General features: G+C 40.2%; 1 protein-coding gene across 4 annotated transcripts in view; it reads right to left on the bottom strand.

Annotated features, from left to right (window-relative positions):
- The window catches only part of stxbp6 (syntaxin binding protein 6 (amisyn)), a 159,885-nt gene extending 140,192 nt beyond the window's left edge, over positions 1-19,693 (bottom strand). For 2 of the 4 annotated variants that reach the window (XR_006091641.1, XM_042388329.1), the window contains exons 1-2: positions 19,371-19,692; positions 10,823-11,042 (exon numbers count right to left, since the gene is read on the bottom strand). Coding sequence is in view for 3 of the 4 variants with exons in the window: in XM_042388329.1 (XP_042244263.1) it covers positions 10,823-10,976 (154 nt within the window). In the remaining variant the exon portion in view is untranslated. Of the gene's footprint in view, positions 1-10,822; positions 11,043-19,370 lie in introns of all 4 variants that reach the window. The other 2 variants (XM_042388328.1, XM_042388327.1) reach the window with 2 other exon arrangements.
- Positions 19,694-21,126: the final 1,433 nt, after the last annotated feature.

Below are 21,126 nucleotides of genomic sequence, written 5' to 3'. Positions count from 1 at the left end.
AACTTTTCATGTATCTACTTCAAAGTCAGATCAAACACTTTTTGTTATTTCACATCTACAGTCTCATCCACATTTCCAGTATAAGCAGGAACCCTCCTGTTCTACGGAGTCCTAAAGAAGGAGTGGAACTGCACAATCAGCAGCCAAAGAGTGAGGGGTTAGAAAGAGCCGAGGGGAGTCTTCCAAAACAACAATAACAGCCTTGCGCTGTCTCCGCCACACCAATCATTAGATTCCTGTTGGAAAAAAACACCCTACTGTTTCTGCTGGAAAACAACACACAGACACACATGAAAGACAAAAGCAGTAGGCTGCTGAACAGCAACACAAAACTACAGTTTATTTATGTGGAGATTATGGTGCAAAATTGTAGGGGTGTTCTGTGATACAAAGTGCTGTTTGGATAGAAGGGAAGCAGACTGAGTTGGACAGTAAAGGACAGAGGAGGAGCTGATGGAGGACGATGATGGACAGTTTGGCTTTGGTATAGGAAAGCGCTGTGAAGGGAGGTGTCAGAACCACTGGGGCATGTACTGATTTCCCAACATGCACACACACACACAAACTCGAAACCTCTCAACCTTTGCGGACTGGATGAAACACACTGGCCGTCTCTACAGAGGGAGGCTTTTGTATGCACAACACCACACTCACACACACATCTCAGTCCACCTGCAGAGCACCTGGGCCTTTCATCTATACCACTCCACCTGTTGTGTGTGCGTGTGTGTGCTGTGTGAGTGAGCAAGTGAAAGACATAGAGACATGCATACCAGACTATGCAACTGCCTCCATGTGTTTAAAGTCGCTGTCCAAATGTTTGCACTTTTTCTGTCAGAAAGTTGAATAAACTGAACATAATAAGTCCTTCATCTGAAGAATCATACGCAAACCACTAATGTGTTCATACCTATGTCAAAATGTTGATCAATCCCATTTCATCCCACGACTGTAGCCAAAAAACTACAAATATTCTTATTCCTGTGCGTTTGAAACAAGGAACTAAAAGGTTGTTTGTCTGCTAGCAGGCCTACTGTGAGGGCCACAGGATAGGACATGTAGTTCCCAAATAACTGAAATGGGTGAGTGCATTGGATCCATAACTGGAGGCTGAAATGCCACTAGAGAGTGATAAGAATGGATAACAACATCTTTTGGCATTCAGGCATCAGGGTCAAGTGTGATGTAGCAATCCAAATAATTTCTGTAGTTTTCTGTGTGCTAAGTTTTTCTTTTGTGCTAAAATGATGGAGAAAATCTAATATTAAATAGATAACCTATTGGAGTGTGATTTCAAGGAGGCAAATTCCAATCAGCTACAGCTTTTCAGCCATTCAGTTACTTTATAAATAAAACTGTATTAAAATACACTTTAAATTATTCAAGTAGTGTTTTAAGTAACTCTATTGGAATATTTTTATACTTCATGGCACTTGCCCTTTTTTTATTATTTCATGGTCAATAAACTATCACAAAAATATCAATTATCCTAATCACAAGTTAAATGGTTCATAAATGATGTCCAATAACATCTTTTTAACACAGTTTCCATATGCGTATGTTTGTGTATGTTGTTGTACATGTTGTGTATGTGACAGTCTTTCTTGCCAACTATCCTAAGGTTTCAAAATAAAATTGATGTAATTCTATCAATTTAATCTTTCCACTTTGCCATCTGCCCCTCATGTCCTCATACCCATTACTTTCTGTCTTAGCCCTCCTCTCCTAGGCTAAGCTCAGGTCAATCGAGCACTGAAGCCTTTCCCAAGACTATAAGGACACTCATATCTTGTCCAAGAGGAGATTTGAGCGAGGGGAGGTTGTGATAATAGGAGAGGGAGAGAGTCGGAGGGGAAGACAATTTGTGTTTTAGAGAGCAGTCTGGCACAAAAATGAGCTCAACTGCTGCAAGAACCTAATTAGTCGAGATAAAGATGGCCACAGTGCACTGATACAAAGAAGTATACACGCATATACACACACATACATTAACAGGGAATGTGGTATTAGTGTCATGCTGATGTATCTGGTCCTGTGTGAGTGGGCTGTATGTATCTGCTCTCAGTAAATACTGGGAGGCCAGCATCAGTCACTGCTGCTACACCAGCCCTGCGAGAAACCCACAGAAGGCAACATTCTTCACAACAGAACACAGACCAGACCACCCACACACCCTTGCCTGGCCAAACCTCGTTAACAAACATTTGTCCAGACTCCCTGAGATATTAAAAAAAAGTTTTATCAGTTAGATGCAATGCAGAAGTTAAACCAAACAAGACTGCCATAAAAAATTAGCTAGTCCAGCCAGCCTGGCTCTGTCGAAAGGTAAAAATGACATGTTGCAGTTTAAAAGGGGGTTATGTGCCAAGCTAGCTGTTTCCACTCTTGTTGTCTTTATGCTAAGCTAACCTAACCGACTGCTGACTGTGGCCTTAAATTTAATGGACAGATATGAGAGTGGTATTAATCTTCTCATCTAACTCTCAGCAAGAAAGCGTAAACTATTCCTTTAAGTCAGTTCACCCACACCTAGAGCACAACTAACTATTTTAGGAAGACTCTTATGACTATTAATTTTCTATTAATTCAAACAACATGAAGTCATGTTGTTTGTTGGTATTTGGCTTAATGTCTGTCCTCAATTGTCTCAAAAGCCAAAGACAACTTTCGCATTTTAGTCAATAAAGTTCCTGACTAACTAACTAACTAACTAACGCAACTGGGATCCCACTATTAAAGTAAAACTTATTCTAGATGTAAAGCTTTAGTCCTGGTATTTTCTAACCTTGAACTTCAAACCTACTGTATATCCCTCCAAAACCACTAAATCCATTTTTTTGTTCAGTCTGTATCAACATCTCCTGTTTTGTTACAAATATGTATCTTTGGTCTCTCATTGTGTTTCCATCTGGAGCTGTAAGGTTGGGCTAACCTTGGCAAACGCACCCACAACCTAAAATTTATCAATACAGAAAGTCAGACTCACATGTTTTTGGAGTAGTAAGTAACAACGGTCATAACTGATCTGACTTTCTGATAGGCCTAAGCAGCTTAATCTACAAGTGAGCAACACGATCTGCTTGCCCATCCATCTTACAAGGTAATCAATAGTCACTCGGCCGCAGATGATGAATTGAGTGAAGTAGAAAGTGGTGTGGTAAATGTGAATTTTATATTCCACAGTGCCTTTGAGAAAACAGAGATACTTCAGCTCAGTCACTGAATGTGTTTCTTTACAGAAAGTAATACCACTTTCAGACAGCAGACGTGCGTAATATACGGGCTTACCCGATGCACGTTTGACCCACGTTTGACCTATTCATAGGAGACTGTCACCCTGCTTGTTAGCAGAGCATCCAGTCTGCAGTGTAGTTCACAACCTTAACTGATAAACCTGAGTATTAAATAAAATAATTACCAGATAACAGTTAAGTTTCAGTTTCACCTTTCTCTATGTCCATATACAAGATGATGTATTTATGTATATTAATGTTTCTCTCTCCTCTAGTTTATGTTGTTCATATTTCAACTGCTCATGAGCTTATCAGGTGTGATGGGGAAAGAAGCTCAAACATGCACAAAGATAGACACAAAATCAAACCAAACAAAGAGATACACATGAACAAAGAAACAAGCATGAGGCATTTCACATGTATAAGACACAGCCTACACATCAAAATTAAACATGTAAACCAACCCACAGAACACCATGCCTGCATAAACGCATAGTGCGTCAATACACCCACAAACATGGATGCCCACATGCTCCTCACATGGAAATTCATATATTAACATAAAGTATCAATGTATCCAAACACACGAGGCATGTGTTGGTGACAGATAACTGTAGGATGTTCGCTTACATCGATCAAGCAAAGTTCAGTGGAATTTCAAGGGGATGAAATTCCCTGAAACGATTTAGAAACCAACAGATGGTTTGCTCCTCATTTCCTTCACTAAACCCCCAAAGCTGCCAGCCTGTAGTACTTACACACACAAACACACACGTAAACAATAAGGAAAAAAATATGTTAAAAATCATAAGACCTGAGATTACTCCAAGGAGAAATGGCTTGGGAAAGGAATAAATATATGTCTTCCTCTTGGATAACAAAAGATGCACAGAAAACCACATAAACTAATAGTCTGCTCCAGTGAACCCTCACAATGTCTTATATAGTTCAACTGACTTCAAATCTCTCTTGCCAAACATTCTGTGGGCGGTCCAGTGTTTCAGCCCTGAGGTCCAGCCATCAAGGCACCGCATGAAGCCCCGTGATCAAAGAGAAAGCTCACTAACCGACTTAGACCATGTTGAGCTTCTGGCTTCGCTCCAGCACACCCCTATGTCATCAAGACCCCTGATGTTGTTGTTAAGGCGTTAAATACATTTCTGTGTGCGGTTGAGCAATTCTGTGTGAACATGTATGTGTATAAGATCAAAGACATCTTAGAGATCCCATCACAGCACAGGCTGGGAGCATCCACTGGTCACAGAGGTGAAGTGAAGAGTGAAACAGCAGAGTGTGTTTGATTTTGTACCATATTTGGGACAGTAAGTCAGACAGTAAATTGGATACAAACACAACTTTATGTGATATGCAAAGTATTAAAATCTTTTAGCCAGTTCAAACATGACTTTGCTTGAGGGCTTCCATGTTGTCTAACATTGTTTGATAACCAGCACTATTTCAGACTGCATCTGGGATTCGGCTGTAATAAATAACAATGGGCAGCTAGAAAAAAAAAGGAAGGGAATTCTGAATCCTGACTCCATACTGCGACATGATGTTGAAAATGGTTGCCCCAATCAGCAAAGGAATCAGAAAAATGATGTTAGTTTAGCTTTAAATTCACGTCACATATTGCATAATCTGTGCTCTGTTCTCACCAGAAATCATACAACAAGCAGATTTTCCTCGCAAGCAGACCAAGATCCACACCCAGACACTGACAACAAACTGCAAGGTGCAAAATGGACTAAAAATCCAAATCCAAATACACCTATTTAGAACACATTAGAGTATGAGCTTAATCATGCATCCACTCTAGCAGAAATGAATTTATTGCTACAGGAAATTTAAGAATATCATTGTTCTGTTTTGCACCATATGGCTGATTTCCAAGAGTGCACCCTGAGGCTAAACAACAGTTAGCTAAGTGAGCAGAACCAATCTTGTTGTCCTGGAGCCACACATAATTCTGAAACAAGAGACACTGCTCTCCAAGTGGCAGCTGCCCAGGCCTTTTTGTTCCACTGATAGATGTAGCTCGCTACCTAGGACAAATAGCCGTGTGTTCAACAAAAAGCCAATTCAAATCCCCAGACTCACCCGAACTGAAAACAACAGCTCAAACTGACTGCTGTAGTTACAAAGTCAATTGCATAACATGCACATAACGTCCCACTGATTTATTCCAAAGAGATAAGTAACTTCACAACAGTTATTACTTTGTAACTGCAAGTAAGGGCTATTTTCAATGCAAGGTATAATGCTCTATCTTTCTTCTTTTATGATCTTATGTCAGTATTACAACACATGATCCTTGAATTAGAGCAGCAATGATGGCCTGGTGTTTCATCCTGGCAGCCAGTTCAGTAGCCATGCCTGTGACTGTCTCTACAGTGCAGCTCCTCATACTGTAGGCTTCCTTTAGCCGTGACATACCACAGATTACATAACTCTGCCACTGTATGGCCCTCAGGCCTCAACTATCTGCTACTGTAGCCATGAGACTGTCAGTGACCCCCATCCCCCACCCTTATGTACATACACAGTGCTTTCACATACAGTAGTCACACACATACTTAACAGTCAAAGTCACACACACACACACACACACCAGCCTTGTATCTTAAATGCATAAGGAGGCGCAGGCTGGTTTAACACTCATCGTTTGGCTATACGGTTTTCGCACAGGGACACACACAGAACTCAGAACAATGCTTGGCTGGTTTAAAGAGATGCCACATGACTATGAGAACTACATAACAGTGCTTGCCTTCACTACTGCACTCCAACATGTGATAAACAGCAGATTAATCAGGAGACTGCTAGTATAGAGCAGACGGCAAAACACATTTAAGAGGAAAACTATAGCAAGATTGAGCAATTTTATTGACATGTATATGTAAAAGAATTAGAAGGATACAAAATGTTCATCTGTCAAAAATGATAAACATCAAATAAACAAAAGGTTTTTCAACACAAGAGGAAATGGTCTGATGTCTCGGTTAGTTCTCTCAATCCCTTGTAATAGACAGAGAGCCTTGACTCCCGCTTGCTTCCTCCGTAGACCAAAACAGAACATGCACCTATTCAGCTGGGTTATGTCAAAAGTAAATGAAGTAAGAATGCGACAGCCCACAGTCCCCTTAGACGGTCCAGCATAAGCCATCTCCATCCTTACAGCGAGGTTGGAGTCACTGACTGTAGGTAACTTATCTTGCTTCAACCAGATAATGCAGTGATCCGGGGTATAAATCCTTCGCTGATGGCAACTTTAAGGCAGTTTAAATTGGCTACCCTTCAACCCATCACATGGGATTTATGACAGAGAGACAGACTGACCAAGACAGGACACACACACACACACACTCTCACGGGCAGCACACTAGTGCCCAGTGCGGCAGCCTTGCAGTATAAAACCATGAGCAGCCCCACTGAGTTTGATCTTAATTGTGCAAATATCTAAATGAATGAAATAAATGCCAGCGTTGGGGGTCTGAACATTTCTGTGGCTTTTCAAAATTGACAATCCAACACCAACTTCATGCAGCAAATGTGCCAGGCATTGGGTGATGAGAAAGGAACTCCTCTGTCAAGCTTTTTTACTCAACTAATTCTTTCACTTTTTGTGTGTACAGGAGAGACTGTCTGAAAATGTGAACTTTCATCCCCATATTTAAACCATTATCACTTCTCTCCTCTTTCTGTGACAGCAGACTTTCCACCCCCAAAGCACTATAAACCCCCTACTGCCTTCAGACATGGCCAGACAACCAAGCATAACCCGGCACTCTATGCTCACACATGAAAGCTCTTGTAGAATGACAATCAACATCCTAATTACTGTGCTTCTCTCAGTCCTCAGGATGCCCTTTGCCCGCATTGACATGTACTCATGTGAGAAATGAGATTCTTTGCTACTGTACGTTGTCCTGTGTATTGCTGTTCCAGGTAAAACCAGTCAAGTAGACACAAAGACAATGTCAATACCAAGACTACACCTGAGACTAAAAATCTTTATGTGGGTGGAATTAAAAAATAGGGTAGGATAGAAAGCTCCTGCTGATTTCTCAATTTTCACAGGCACATTAGGGATTCAAACCAGCATCTTTCAACTCAAGACCAATCTTTAATCTATAATGTATTCTGTTGTAATCATTATTTAAAAAATTCAAGGAAGCTGCAAGATCAAATAATTTATGGATTTTAATTATGCCATGCAGATGAAGCAGCTAGGATATCCAGTGCCTTTAATAGATTTTAAAGCAGCAGCGCTCAAACAGGGTGTCGAGGTGATGACTGCTGTAGGGGACATGATGAGACTGGCATTACAACAAGTGGATATCAACCGACACTAATTTTCATATCAAAAGAAAATTGATGCATCATAACCCCTTTGAGCCCCTGTGGTTAATTTGTGACTTGCACTTGACACGGTTGGCTTTTATGTTTTCAGACCTATGAGTGTACACAAAGGTTCAGTGTTCACTATTGAGACTACTGGCGGCAACCTTGAATTTGAATCCAGCACAAAGACAGCTGTAAAGGCCTTTGTGCTGCACTGATAGACTTAGAAGTTCCACCTAGTCACCATTAAATAGTGTAACATTCATAATATGTATAATAATATATATATATAATAATGTAAAAAAAAAAAACTTTATTTGTCCCCAGAGGGGCAATTGGTTGTGCAGCAGTAAGAAACACCCAAGGCAATAACAACATATAATAAAAAGTAACAATATAGAGTACATGTAAAAACAGAGTACATAATATTTACTATGCGTGGTTGGGTTTCTATTGGAGTATAGCAGTGAAATGGCTGAGGGTATGAATAAATGTTTGTATTTGTTGGCTAGGCCTGGGACACACTGCCTGCGTGAGCAGTGTGTGTGCGTTGCAGAACCTCTTGCTTTTCATTTTGGCACCCATGTTAACAGATTAGAGAAGTCACACAGCCCACGTGAGATGCACAGCTGCACCAGCACAACATCTAAAGATTCAGCATCTCGCCTATTTTCTCCACGTGACGTGCACGGTTCTCAGCAAAAATAGACAGTGAAATGATCTATTGATAGTCATATTAACATCATAACAGCAACAATACACCTTTCACTATAGTTTCAATGTTTATATCTGTAGGATATGTCACAGACATCACAGCCATAAAAAAATATAGTGTCACCACTGTGGGCCAGGCTGCTCGGTGCATGCCGGAGCAGGGAGCCTCTCTGACAGGGAACTCCAGCGCACAGAGTCGGTGGCACACAGAGCTTCCTTTCTCGACTCCTGTTGGCTTTCTGTGATATTAGTTCAAACCGGGACTCCTGCCTCTTGTTTTACCCGCTTCCAGATGGAGATTTGGTATTGTTATTTTCTTTATTTGCTGTCAGTTTCCCTCCTGATGGTTAGTTTTAGAGGTTTGTTTGTCAGAGTGTGTTTGCCTCATTTGGGGAACTTGGTGTCGTTTGGAGGGATTTTCTTCACTTGGAGCAGTGATATTAGGGGTTTAATTGGCAGAATAATCAATATAATCAATAAAAAAAAAAACACCCATCCTGTGTGAGGAGTGTATGTGGCTGACAGAGAAGTGGCTCCAACCACACCCCACCATGCCCATCAGAAAGAAAGCCACTTTCACCTCACATATTGTTATTCATTTTTCACAACTGAACACACGCTTCTTAACCTTTTTCTGTCTAAACTAAATATAAATTAAATTTATAATGAAATGAAATATTCTATTATTGATGGCTCTTATCAAAGTCAAAATCAATGTAGAAAGATAGGGCTGGCAGTAGCAGTGCCGCAGCAGCAAGGCTGTCTGTGTGGATGCCGCACATGTGCGACGCAGCGATGCACACACACTGCTCAGGTAGAGGTAGGCAGTGTGTCCCTGGCCTTAAGGTGGCTATTTTTTGCAATGGAAACTATTGTAAATTGTAGATTGTATTCTAGATTACAATGTTTAAAAGTATTCACAACACTGTGTACAGAATAGGAAGAGACAGACTGACTAAATTTCAGTAGGTTGCGTTTTAAAACAGCAGTTTGAATCTTATCTTGAATAAAACATATTAAACACCTGAGCCAGATCTGATGAAAAGCCTTCTAAAGCCTCCATTTTCTTAACTTTGTCATTTAATCCAACTGTGGTAATTTCACACTTGATCTCTGTTTGTAAAACATTTAGCTCAGAGAAGTTACCTTGTTTAAATGCATGTTTTTTCTTGCATTTTAAAGTGTTTGCTCAACCACGGTTTACTGCTTGGATAGATCTTAACTACCCCTTCAGCGATAACAATGTCCTCGCAATGTGATACCCTTGAGCTGACCGCTTGAGTTTGTTCATGTCCCAAGATGATGCGATGAACTCCTCCAACGCTGTGCAGTCCAGATAGCCTTGCAGCATCAGCGTTGTCTCCACTGACCAGAGTTTCACCTTTCTGGTGAACACTTGTGATATGCTGGAATAAGTTGCACACAATTGCGGTCCCATGCCCAGTGGGGGCAGTAGGAAGCTCCTTTAATTGACCCTTAACACCAGTCCAGTATCTTGCGATTTCTGGTGGGGCAAGACACATATTTGTAAAAGCCAGTCCAGTGAGCAGTGGTTGAAGTGGCCCAGAATTAGATTAAGAGCATCGGGAGACAGCAAGTGTAGTTTCTGCACAGTCTGTAGGATCAGTTCTGAGACGATGCCCTTGTTTGCCTTCAGGTGAATATAGACCACAGTCACAAAAATCTGCGGAAATTCCTGAGGCAGGTAGAATGAACGCATGGAAACAGAAAGCAGTTCAACATCGTTGGTGCACACTCTCTCTTACTAGTTTTGCGCCAGCGTCCATTTATATAACCTTCAGCTAGGTGAGACGTCGACCACAGCACCACCAGTATAAATACAGCAGTCCACTCCATGTTACTGAACAATAACATGATTTTACAGCAGTGCAGGTCAACCAACGATGATAAACAATGGCAAAAAAGAAACAAGTTTAAAACACGATAAATAAATCAAAAAAACACGATGTAAACTGAACGTACAAACAGACACCACGCCACTGCTGCTGGTCGCTGTGTGCACGTGCGCCCACTGTGTTAAGAAATTTCATTGATCTTCATAAGCAGTTCTGCTGGACATGAAATGAATAGGCTCTAGCTATTCTCCTCATGAATAATACGCATGGCTAATTCAATTAACAAGCAATATTTAGATAACATTCCAAGAGGGAAAAAAAAACTAAATTATTTTAAACCTCAATTTCTGGTGAAACAATTATTCAGTTTCAGAGTAAATCTAATTTATTTAAAAAGGATTGACCTACAGCCCAGCAGCAAATTGATTTAGCGTGTCATTCTATGGCAGACGGGATGTAAACATGCTCATCAGTGTGAACATTAGTGGGAGAATTAAGGGAGACGTATTCGATGTGACTTTGGGCTGCCACTACACAACCCATAAACACAGACACACACAAAAAAGTATTAAACTATTAAGTCATTTAAACAGAAAGAAACAAACCAAAAGAGGAGAAGAGAAGAGAAGAGAAGAGAAGAGATATGAACAAAGAGCTTCTTGTTTGTCCTCTGACCTGAGAGGCAGATGAAGGTCATGTAGTCTCCCTGACCACCGGTGGCCAGGAAGGGGATCTTCTTCTTGGTCCTCCGCCTCACCTGCACAGCAGCAAGCATCTTCTCGTTGTGGGGTGTGAAGACCTCCTTGTTGATGGCTGATTTGGCACTCATCTCTGAAGTAGGCAGGAGTGAAGGGCTGGCACGCAGTTAAGTGGAGAGGACGAGACCCACTCTTCGCTGTATGGAGGGAGAAGAGAGAAAGTCAGAAAAAGTAGCAAATGAAATTATGCAGAAGAGAAGGCCCTGGCTAACACAGTTACCCCAAATTACAAAAAAAAAAACAAAAAAACTACAGTATACAGTATACAGTCTGAAAAATAAACATCATTTTGTGTGGCACATTTTTCTTGTTTTGCGACCACTTAGAATCATCTTGTGACCCTTTGAGGTGCCCTAGTATAGAGATGGGTTGTGAGGCTGAAGTGATACGTAGTGGGCAGGAGAAACAATTCTGTGATGGAACAGTTACCATTGTAAAAGCTTATGTCTTTTGTCTGTTCACAGCCTCAGCCTCAGGCCAAGTCTCTAAAAGTACACACACACACACACACACACACACACACAAAACCAATCTGGATTTGTATACTCTCTATTGCTCACATTGTATAGCACGTCAAAGTAATGACAGGGAGAGTAAAGGGTTCCAAAATGGAGCATGGTTGTTTCGCTCTTTGTTGCTGCCAGTCTCCACGCTCCATCTCTCTAAATGCTTTGCCAATGTTCCCCTTGGAAGCACTGCCACTCGCTGAGATAAAATGACTTTAACTCAAGCTGTTAAGAGTACTGGTACTTCTCACGGATACAGAACAGCAATCACGTTTCTATTATTACAGCCAACATCTACTAGTGAATTTATTTCTTAGCGACTGGGAATATACCTCTGGAGATACATCAGTATGTCTGATGGTGTCAGGAAAAAATGTGCTTATCTGGACTAACTGTGCTTAAGTGCAGGATAAAGTCAAGAATTGGGTCAATTAGGTCCAAATGCTCTCATGGAATATGAAGCTTAAACATTTTTTTTTCAGTGACACACACATTCACTTGAGACGCACAAGCACTCACAAACACATACCACAAAGGCCACTCTGCTGTTGATGAACCAATCTATATCTATCTGTCAGTCTCAACCAGTGAATGAATTACTCTACTGCGAAGCAACGCGAGCCAGACTGCTAAACAATGCCTTCATCAAACCGTTTTGCTAATAAACAACAGACCACAAACACAAAATCATTTTCTAATAATGCAGCAAGTTTTAAAATGAGTGCTCAGTGGCTGAATTCACTGATTATTATAAAAGCAAAATCTGTAGAAGAGCAAGGTTTACATGAACGGTAAAAAGTGCACAAGCCAACTTCTCCACCCCCAAAGTCAGCGACTGAAAAGCTGCCATTGTTGACTGGCGGTCATTGCTAAAATAGGATTACATCAGCCCAGGAGGAACTTTCAGTGGAACATAAAAATGTTTGGACCTACAGTAAGCAGTATTTCTGGAAAGCTGGATGTTTAATCTTTGCTCTATGGTAACTTCTGAGACAGTAGTTAGTGCTGGTTTCACACTGAATTAGCCTACATTAACAAGGAAAAGTAAAGTGTGTAATGTGTACACAGGGTCGACAAAATTTGTTGAGAATCATCACCTCTCTGACACAACGGCTCACAACAGGTTTCACTATGGTAGAATGTATTGCAGCGCATTATATAATAATGCATTATATTGCATAGATGTTCTGGTTAATGTCTATATTTCCTATAAAAGTGTGGAATTAGGAAAATTAGGAAAGCCTCAAAGAAATTTTAATTTTAAAAATGACAATGAAACTCATCAAGTAAACATGCATACATTATTGTTTTAGAAAATCTACTATTGTGAGATTATAAGGATTATTTTAAGTAGTAGTATTTGTGTTTGTAGTAGCTCCACATTTACAAAATTTCTTTCTATTCATCTCCTTTCCTCTCTGCTCTTTCAGCAATGCAAGACCTCACAGTAAACAAATACATGGGCCAAGATTTTGTGGAGTGTAATTAGAACAGCCAGTAAATATGCCTTTCATTGGAATTTTAATAATCTCATCCCAACACTCTGAGCAAGGAAACAGGAAACATCTTATTTTCCTATATAAAATATAACACCCTTAAACAAGAGCACAAAGTTGTTTTTCACTCAACCCTCTGTCAAAAGCAGGAAAGCTCATTCAGTCAGAGCCATTTAATCAAGCCAGACATTGGAAAAAAACAGTGTTTTTTTCGCTGTGTCTGCAAGTCATAGTGAGCTCTGATAAAGACCAAAAGACCTGTACTGTGCAAGTCCAACCTCAAAGTGGACAAACAGTACAGCACTCAAAGACTTGGAAATTATGTCCTCTGAATATAAGAATATACAAGAAAGTCTAAGAGATCATTCATTATTCACACATCAACCAACCTATACATTGATACATACTGTACACAAATGTATTCATCCTCATTTACATAAAGACACTAACTGTACCAAATGAGCTCACACTTTCCCCTCTTACCATCTATCCTTTTATATCTCATTCCCTTCTCACTTACTGGAAGGTACTCCGAGGAAAACAAAACTAAAAATCCAAGGTTAATTGTTGAAAAGTCACTGTTCCTGTTGCTCTCAAGTAGCAAATCAGCCCAGCGGGGTTCTCTGTGGAAGCCCTAATCTATCCCTCTTCTCCACCGTCCTCCAGCTGAGAAGGAAGGCTGCCTACATCTCCCCGCAAGCTGTCACCAGGCAAAAGGGGAGCACATATCCCCCCTCAGGTGGCCCACTGAAGCATGACGAGGAGGGAGGGATAAGGGGATGGGGGATGTGAGGAAGAACAGAATGAAGAAGAAGAAGCAGACAGGAGCCTCTAGTCAGTGAAATGTAGCCAGCTACAATGCATAGCTTATGGTTTGACTTTGAGCCGTCTTATGCAATGCACAGTGCAGGGCTGAGCAGTTGTATTGGAGTGAGCCATGGCAATTCTGTAGCAGTGAAAACAACGTGCATATATTTTACAGCTGTTTATCACCCCATTTCCAAGCATAGCCCCTTTCAAAACACTTCATTAACTGTGGCTGTGTATGGCCAAGCAGTCAAAGGCACTGTTCATGCTCATTTCCTTGCTCCACTCTTGCCCAGTGTGTTAATGTGAAATCTGTTCAGTCAGTACTCACAGCTCTCCTGAGACCTCATTGGAGTGTGGCCTTTGAGTAAAATGCACAGCCACTTCTTTTAGCATCAACACATCCTGCTCCTCAGAACCTGCCTCAGCAGCAGAACAGCAGCTGGTACTGTAGAGGAAAGGCGCCCAAAAGACATGGGGATGATATGGGCCCTGAATGTGTAGCCACCCATGTCACCATCTTTAATTTCCTTTGGAAACACATAGAGACTTGAAGCCAAACCAGCAGTTGGCACAGGCTTAAAAAAAAAAACATCTTGCAAGGAAATACCAAGTATGTTTACTTGACTGCTTGTGTAATTAAAATGCTGGCAGCTGGTTTGAGAGTTATTTAGATAGTCATTCATCAGAAACAGCTCACATAGTTATGAAGTAGTGAGCAGTACAGTACAGATGTGGATTTGTGAGCTAAGGCAGACTGAAGGGCAACTGAAAACAGTGACATGTAGGTTTTGTATGTTTGTGTGCTTGTACTTCTGTCTATTTGAGAACTAATTAGTTTTGCACCTAAAGTAGAAAGTGAGGACGTTTTGGCAAGATCTCACTATTATAAAGAGCTATTTGAGGGATATATCGGTAATAAATATATCCCCTAGTAGCAATTCATCTTCCTTATCTACGCCCAATAAGGTGACTCATGCAAGTCTCATGTTGACACATGGCTCTGATTTTAAAGAAGAACATCCCACAGCACACGTTTCTTCATAAATTACATCTTTAAAGAGTGATGTCATACAACAGTTTCACTTTGAGAGAGCAGTGTCCAACATCGCCACATGCACGGATGGTAAATGCAAGAAGCAACCTCTGGAGCTGAAAAATGAAGCCAATGTGTAAGTGCCAAAAACTGCATTTCCTCAAATGGCCACTTCAGGCTGGCTCCAAAAGGAAGTCAATCCCCATAGATCTTCATGTTAAAATGCCCAACTTTACAGCAGAAATAAACATGTTTACAGCCTGGTACAAAAAACAGTTTTGATCTCTATAGCTAATTTCCACATTCATGACAACTGTACAGGGGGTGAATGTTTAAATAACTTACCTGTTTAAATTTAATAAAGGCTTAAAATTATGCATAATTAAGGGCGTGGCCGCTTTGAGTGACAGGTGGGTTCCATCACAGTCAAGTCACTGCCACAGCCACAACGTTGGTTAGGTAACGTAACCATGGCGTAACCCCAGAGTAGCCATCACTATTTCAGTGTGTTTTCAGTTAATTGTAACATTTTGGTTGCCTGAAAAAGTCTTCTTCAGTATTTGGTTGTACTGAAACGCCTTCTAAGAAATTGGATGTTCAGTTTTTTCTGGTAATGACATTTTGTTTTAATGGTTTTAAGTGTGTTTTTAGCATTTGCATTATCACAATTAACCATAGACTGTAAATACACCTTGCTTACCGAGCTAGCAGATAGCAGCTAGCAATATGGTCAGCTCCAAATATGGTCACTTCTGGCTGTAAAAATCAAAAACGCCGACAGTCAAAATGAAAGCTCGAGACTTTAAAGCAGCAGTCCACAAACCAATGGGTGACTTCATGGTGGCTACATCCATTATTTTTTACAGTCTATGGGTAAATGTTACTTCACATAGTGTAATTGAGAGATTACATTTGTCGTATCAACACCAGTCTGTGATGTATTCAAATGTAAGTTTGTAAATTAGTGCTGCATCAAGCTACCAATAATAGACAACGCTCAAACAACACTAAAAACATTTCAGTCACAGATCACTTATACGTATGTTTGTTGATAAGGGCCAATAACATCAAGAATTAGGCTATTATTCTTCTACACATTCCAGTTCATGCTGAAGAGAAACTATGGTACTTAATAAGATGACACATAAAAACGAGTGAGTTAGTGAGTAGTATTTCAGCAACATACTTCTCCAAAACATCATTTGGGGAAATAAATCCCTTTCGCATCCCTCTGTGTGAGGTAGCACAACTTTGAGACTAGATTGTGAAACAGTAAGTCAAAGTTGCACCACAGAACAACAGTTCTAAAACAGGAAATTTTGTTAATGCTAAGCCAAAGCTGGGCATGACTTCAGGCCTGCTTTAGCTGTCCAAGTTTTGATATCCAACACCAAATACCTCCATCAGACCCAACTCAATGTAAATGCCAGTCAGCAAAGCTCGTTAACATTGTTTTTTCTACCATCTCAAATATGCTTGGTTTTGTCAAAACTGACATGCTGCTGTAGTGGAAATTATAATACAACACAATATCATTGGGCTTTATTAGTTATCTTAGTTATCTGTCCCAATAGAAATGACAACCAGTACTGCAACTCAACCGTTCTGTTCTCCAAATTCAGTATCGACCCTGTTATCTTAGTTGACACTCAGATATAGTGGGCTTTGAGTCTTTTTTGTTTGGTTTTCGAGAGAGCAGGGCATCTGGACTCCTCACAACCAAATCCAAATCTTTTCATGTGTGACGCCAAGCCTGAACCACACTGTTTTTACTGTGTGCATGACAACGTTGGCGAGACAAGAAATTACAGGAAAGGAGGTTGTTTAATTGAACAGTACAGAGATTCTAGGTTATTCACAATTGAAAAGTTAATGTTCAGCATTGGCTTTTTAGATAATGAATGGGGAACCCCATGTTAGCATCAACAATTGGCTAATCTGTGAGATGCTATTACTGTAATTTGTAAACTGTTTTGTTCTTGAGGGCACATTAGAGCAGTTTGCTGGAAATGCTCAAAGAGAGGAGAGCACTTCGAAGGGGAGAGTGGGAGAGTAAAGGATTTAAAACAGTTTTTGCCAAAAAGATCCTTTTTTCATAATTTCATTGATCTTTTTTTGGCCTGCCCCAGTAATTTGTATCTTCAGTGTACATTGTATACTGTTGGACAAAAGGTAAATGACAATTTACACAAGAACAGATACTGTACGTCCCACTGATGTCTATTTTATGGAATAAAATAATGGAGACCATTGATCAAAAAACAGAATAGCTCCATCAAAGCAGGGGGTTGAATAGGACCTTACTCTTTTCCCTCAAAAAGGAAATATATGGATGAACCCATTCATTTTCCTGGGTGACTCAGCTGCTAATGAAGGTTATATAGTGCCAGGAAGGCACGGACTAACCATGAATCAATGAATGACATGCCGGGTCCCCAAATAAGCTCATTCTTTATAGCCTTGAACCTTATGGCAATGAAACATTTGAGAGGGACTGAACAGAGGAGGGTAAACAGCATATACACTAACAGAGAGCACTTACCAATGGATGTCTCCAACACAACTGCAGAGATCATAACCACAATGACTCCATTATATACAGACGCAATAGCTTGATGCATTAACAAACAAAAGTGAATCTACGTTTAGTTTGCATAAGGATGAGCTAAAAGCAATGGCACTGTCTCAGCAAAAAAAAAAAAAAAACTAAGGTAAACAGACAAAAAAATATCAGCCGTCTGCCAAACTTTACTACTTAAAGTATGTATTGCAAAACTGAGGTGTTGTTTATGATCATAGCACAGAGCTCATTGTTTCTGTAATGCAGGGAAGGTGACCACAGCCTCAGTGATTGAGATTCCAGAGGGACTACAAATCTTTGTGTCATTTTCTCAGAAACACTCAAGAGGCTCTTTTCATTATATGATCCACTAAACAAACAAGGATCTTTATGTCTGCCTTCAAGGATATCTGTCCTCTTTGGCGGCAGAACAAGCTGAGGTGTTGGACACACAGGGAGGGAGCCAGCTTGACAGTTTACAGTATGCTGACTGTAATTAGACACTGAAGTACAGGGAATGGTATAGGCTTATCTTTTATGGTGTGTCAGAGCAAATTAAGCCCTCAACTCCTGCATAGGAGGAAGCAATATTTTTACGTAAGTGAGTTAGTGAACGCCATTGGGAGGCACAAGGGTAGGATTAGGAGCCTCCTGGCTAATCAGCACGAAACTGCCTGCCAGGTCCCAACCTGTCACAGAGATGCAGGGGGGGGAATGTGGTAATTGCTCTTCAGAGATACTTATATTAAAATACAACTAGCTTTTTCTTATCTCTGGACTTGGCAAAGAGCCAGCCCATGCATTTTTGGAAAGATATTAAAAATTTAATTAAAATAAAGTGCAGGACTTCACATTTCACTGTGGTCAATGTACAGATTCAAGCTGTGTATCCTGAATTTTGGTGAACGCTCGTAAAAACCTTTTTTCAGAATCCTTATGTCAAAAACACAGTCTCATCCATCCAAAGCAAGGATGTTTCCAAAATTAGCATGTTTTGGGGCCCATAGGTGGCCCCTAGGGGCCGTATGCAGCTGCTTAGTTTGCTTATGTTTTGGGCCCGCCCGACTTAAGCACACACAAGTACACACTTAACATTTATTTGGAAACGCAACACCAAAAACCTGTTTTCAGCCTGGTTATATGATTGCTAAATGCTGTTACACTTAGAGAAAAACAACCACCAATGATGACCCAAATGATCATCATTTAAGATGACACCTCATTCCATATGGTTCAATTACATAGGCACAAATCACCGACATCTGATTTCTTGCAGCCTCAAAATGTGACCATAATGCTTTGAGGCATTAAGCGAGGATTTTATGATCTCATAAGTTAATGTTGTAATCATATGAAAGAAGAGTAAACAGACTGATGATACAGTAGGGCAGCCAACAACCACAATACTCAGCTATTCAAGTTGGACAACACCCAAATTCACTTGCCTAGGCTGATTGGAATTTCACGGGAATATTTACATTCCCAGCTAACACTCTGATCAAATATTGAATGAGTTAAGGCTGTGCATAAGGATGTAAAGACATTAAGTTTTCCTTTCAATATCTACACCATGACCATAGCTTCATTTTATAACGACAGCTCCAACATAAGAAGGTGCGCCACACCTGCGTGAGCACAATAAAAATCATTTGTCGTGTAAAAAAAAAAAAAACTGACAATTTGTTTTAACTCCCAACTACAACTGCTTTTTTAACGCAAAAGAAAAATCACTTAATTACAAGGTTTGCTCCTGAACGCTCAATGGAAACGTTTAAAAATACAACATTTAGTTCATAAAACCTGAAAAGGACAGTTTTGTAGCGCAAAACCTGCACGTGCACAAACAGTTGGTGAACTACACGCCCGCGCACCGTGAAGTGGCTGAAAGGTTGTTGACGCAGTACAAGTGCCAGTTATTTATCGATACCGCGAAAAAAAAACGGCTCCTAGGCGGGGATGAAAACACCAATTAAACTTTTTCCATGCAGTAAACTACTAATACTAATATGTACACTGTTTTCTTTAAAACAGAGGGTACACCTGGCGTTAACGTTACTCACCAATGTGTTACAACGATGCTTTTCCCCCACGTGCGGTCCACAAATCCGTCGGTTAATTTCTCCAGCTGTCACAGTTCACCCACTTTTCAGCAGCCTCTTCCTTATTGTTAGCTGTCCACTCAGACTAAACGGTAGCATTTCGGGATTAACATCGCGTCGACTTCACTTCTGCGACAGTTGTTGCTTTCTGAGCCGCGGCGGGAGAAGAGTTTGTTTTTCCTGCTGCCGTTTCTGTGGAGCGACCGTCTGTGACTGTGAGTGAGTGTGTGTGGAGTGTGGATGGGGAAACCAGTAGCAGGTTCCCAGACACACAAACCCGCCCGCCAATCACGTACAGTGTGACACTACCACGTAACCTCCATTTACCACGTCTGCGCCTTTTTTGGAAGTCTCGTTATGAGTGTGAAGAAGAAAATACCAAAGCTAAAGCTTAGGAAAATGAAGTAATGAGTGGATTTTTGTGCTTAGAGAAATATTTTGTAAAATAATTTACCAATCTAAGGCGTTTTAAAAGCAGTTTTTAGACTCAAAACTCAAAAAATATATACTTAAAGCCCCCTTCCACTCAAAAATACGTCTTGTTCCTATAGTTGGATGTTTGAGCTTCATTATGCACAATGATATATGTGCAGAGTTTTCATCGTCTGAAAGTGGACAGTCTCTCTGTGCTCAGCCTGCAAGCATGATTTGTGACATCACGAATAGTTTGGAAGCCAATCCTGATCCAATATTTAACTGACACAACTGACACTTTAAATGACTATTGGACTAAAATGGTGGCAAAAGTATTATGTAATTATCTTTTATAACCTAGTTTCTGTGACTGAATATTTCTTTACAGCAGGCTTCCCACAGTATGAACAATTATTAGGACATTGTCCAAGGTCACTGTAAAAAGCACAAAAGTAGCTTAACTCGTTTGAATCGTTACAATTCAACAATAATTTATACATGCCTTGAACTTGACTTGAAGTCCCTACTGGGATTTTACAGATTATGGTTGGTACAATAATAATTAATGATGTTTATCATCCTGTCTCTGTGACTTCCTTATATGTATCTTATTATAGTGGGCTCCCAAAACAATAAATGAATGAAACCTAATTCCCAGAGGTCACTACTAGAAAAATAGATTTGCCTTTGCCTTCTTGTTTATAGACAAGCCTTCACAACCTAGGTTGCAGTATTCTTAAAAGTGACTTTTTATAGGATATTATAGGATAAGAATGGGGAAAAAACTATATTTTATGTCTCTGTGACTCAAACCTTAAAGGATAGGTGCACAACTATTCGGGTATGTCTTAAAACACTGAAAGAGGTTTTTCTCACTGTAATCATTCCTCCCATTCATACTGGCTATTAAAAGATCCCCTTCAAATGTGCTTTCAGTGTAAGTGATGGGGGCCAAAATCCACAGTGTATCCACACAGTCATTTTGTGCAAAAGTGCACAACAATTTATCCAAAGCTTATATGAGGCTTCAGCAGTCTGAGTTAGTCATATCAAGTGGATATCTGCCACATTTACTGTCTTTTTAACATCTGATTCCCTCTTTGTGTTTCCTCAGACAATGTTTCCCTGTTGAACTGCAGAGGAAGTATAGTAACAAAAAGAGGAACATTGGCACTAAAAAGTAAAGATATCTATTTGATTTGACTAAATTTGATGACTGAAGCCTCATATTAGCTTCAGATAAACTTTTAAATACACAGGATCTTCTAATGGTCAGTATGAACAGGAGAAATGATCATGGCAA

Source organism: Thunnus maccoyii, chromosome 16 (genome assembly GCF_910596095.1).
Source record: "Thunnus maccoyii chromosome 16, fThuMac1.1, whole genome shotgun sequence".
In the NCBI taxonomy this organism is placed as follows: domain Eukaryota; kingdom Metazoa; phylum Chordata; class Actinopteri; order Scombriformes; family Scombridae; genus Thunnus; species Thunnus maccoyii.
The sequence above is the reverse complement of the archived record's forward strand: the minus strand, read 5'-3'. Positions and strand labels throughout refer to the sequence as shown.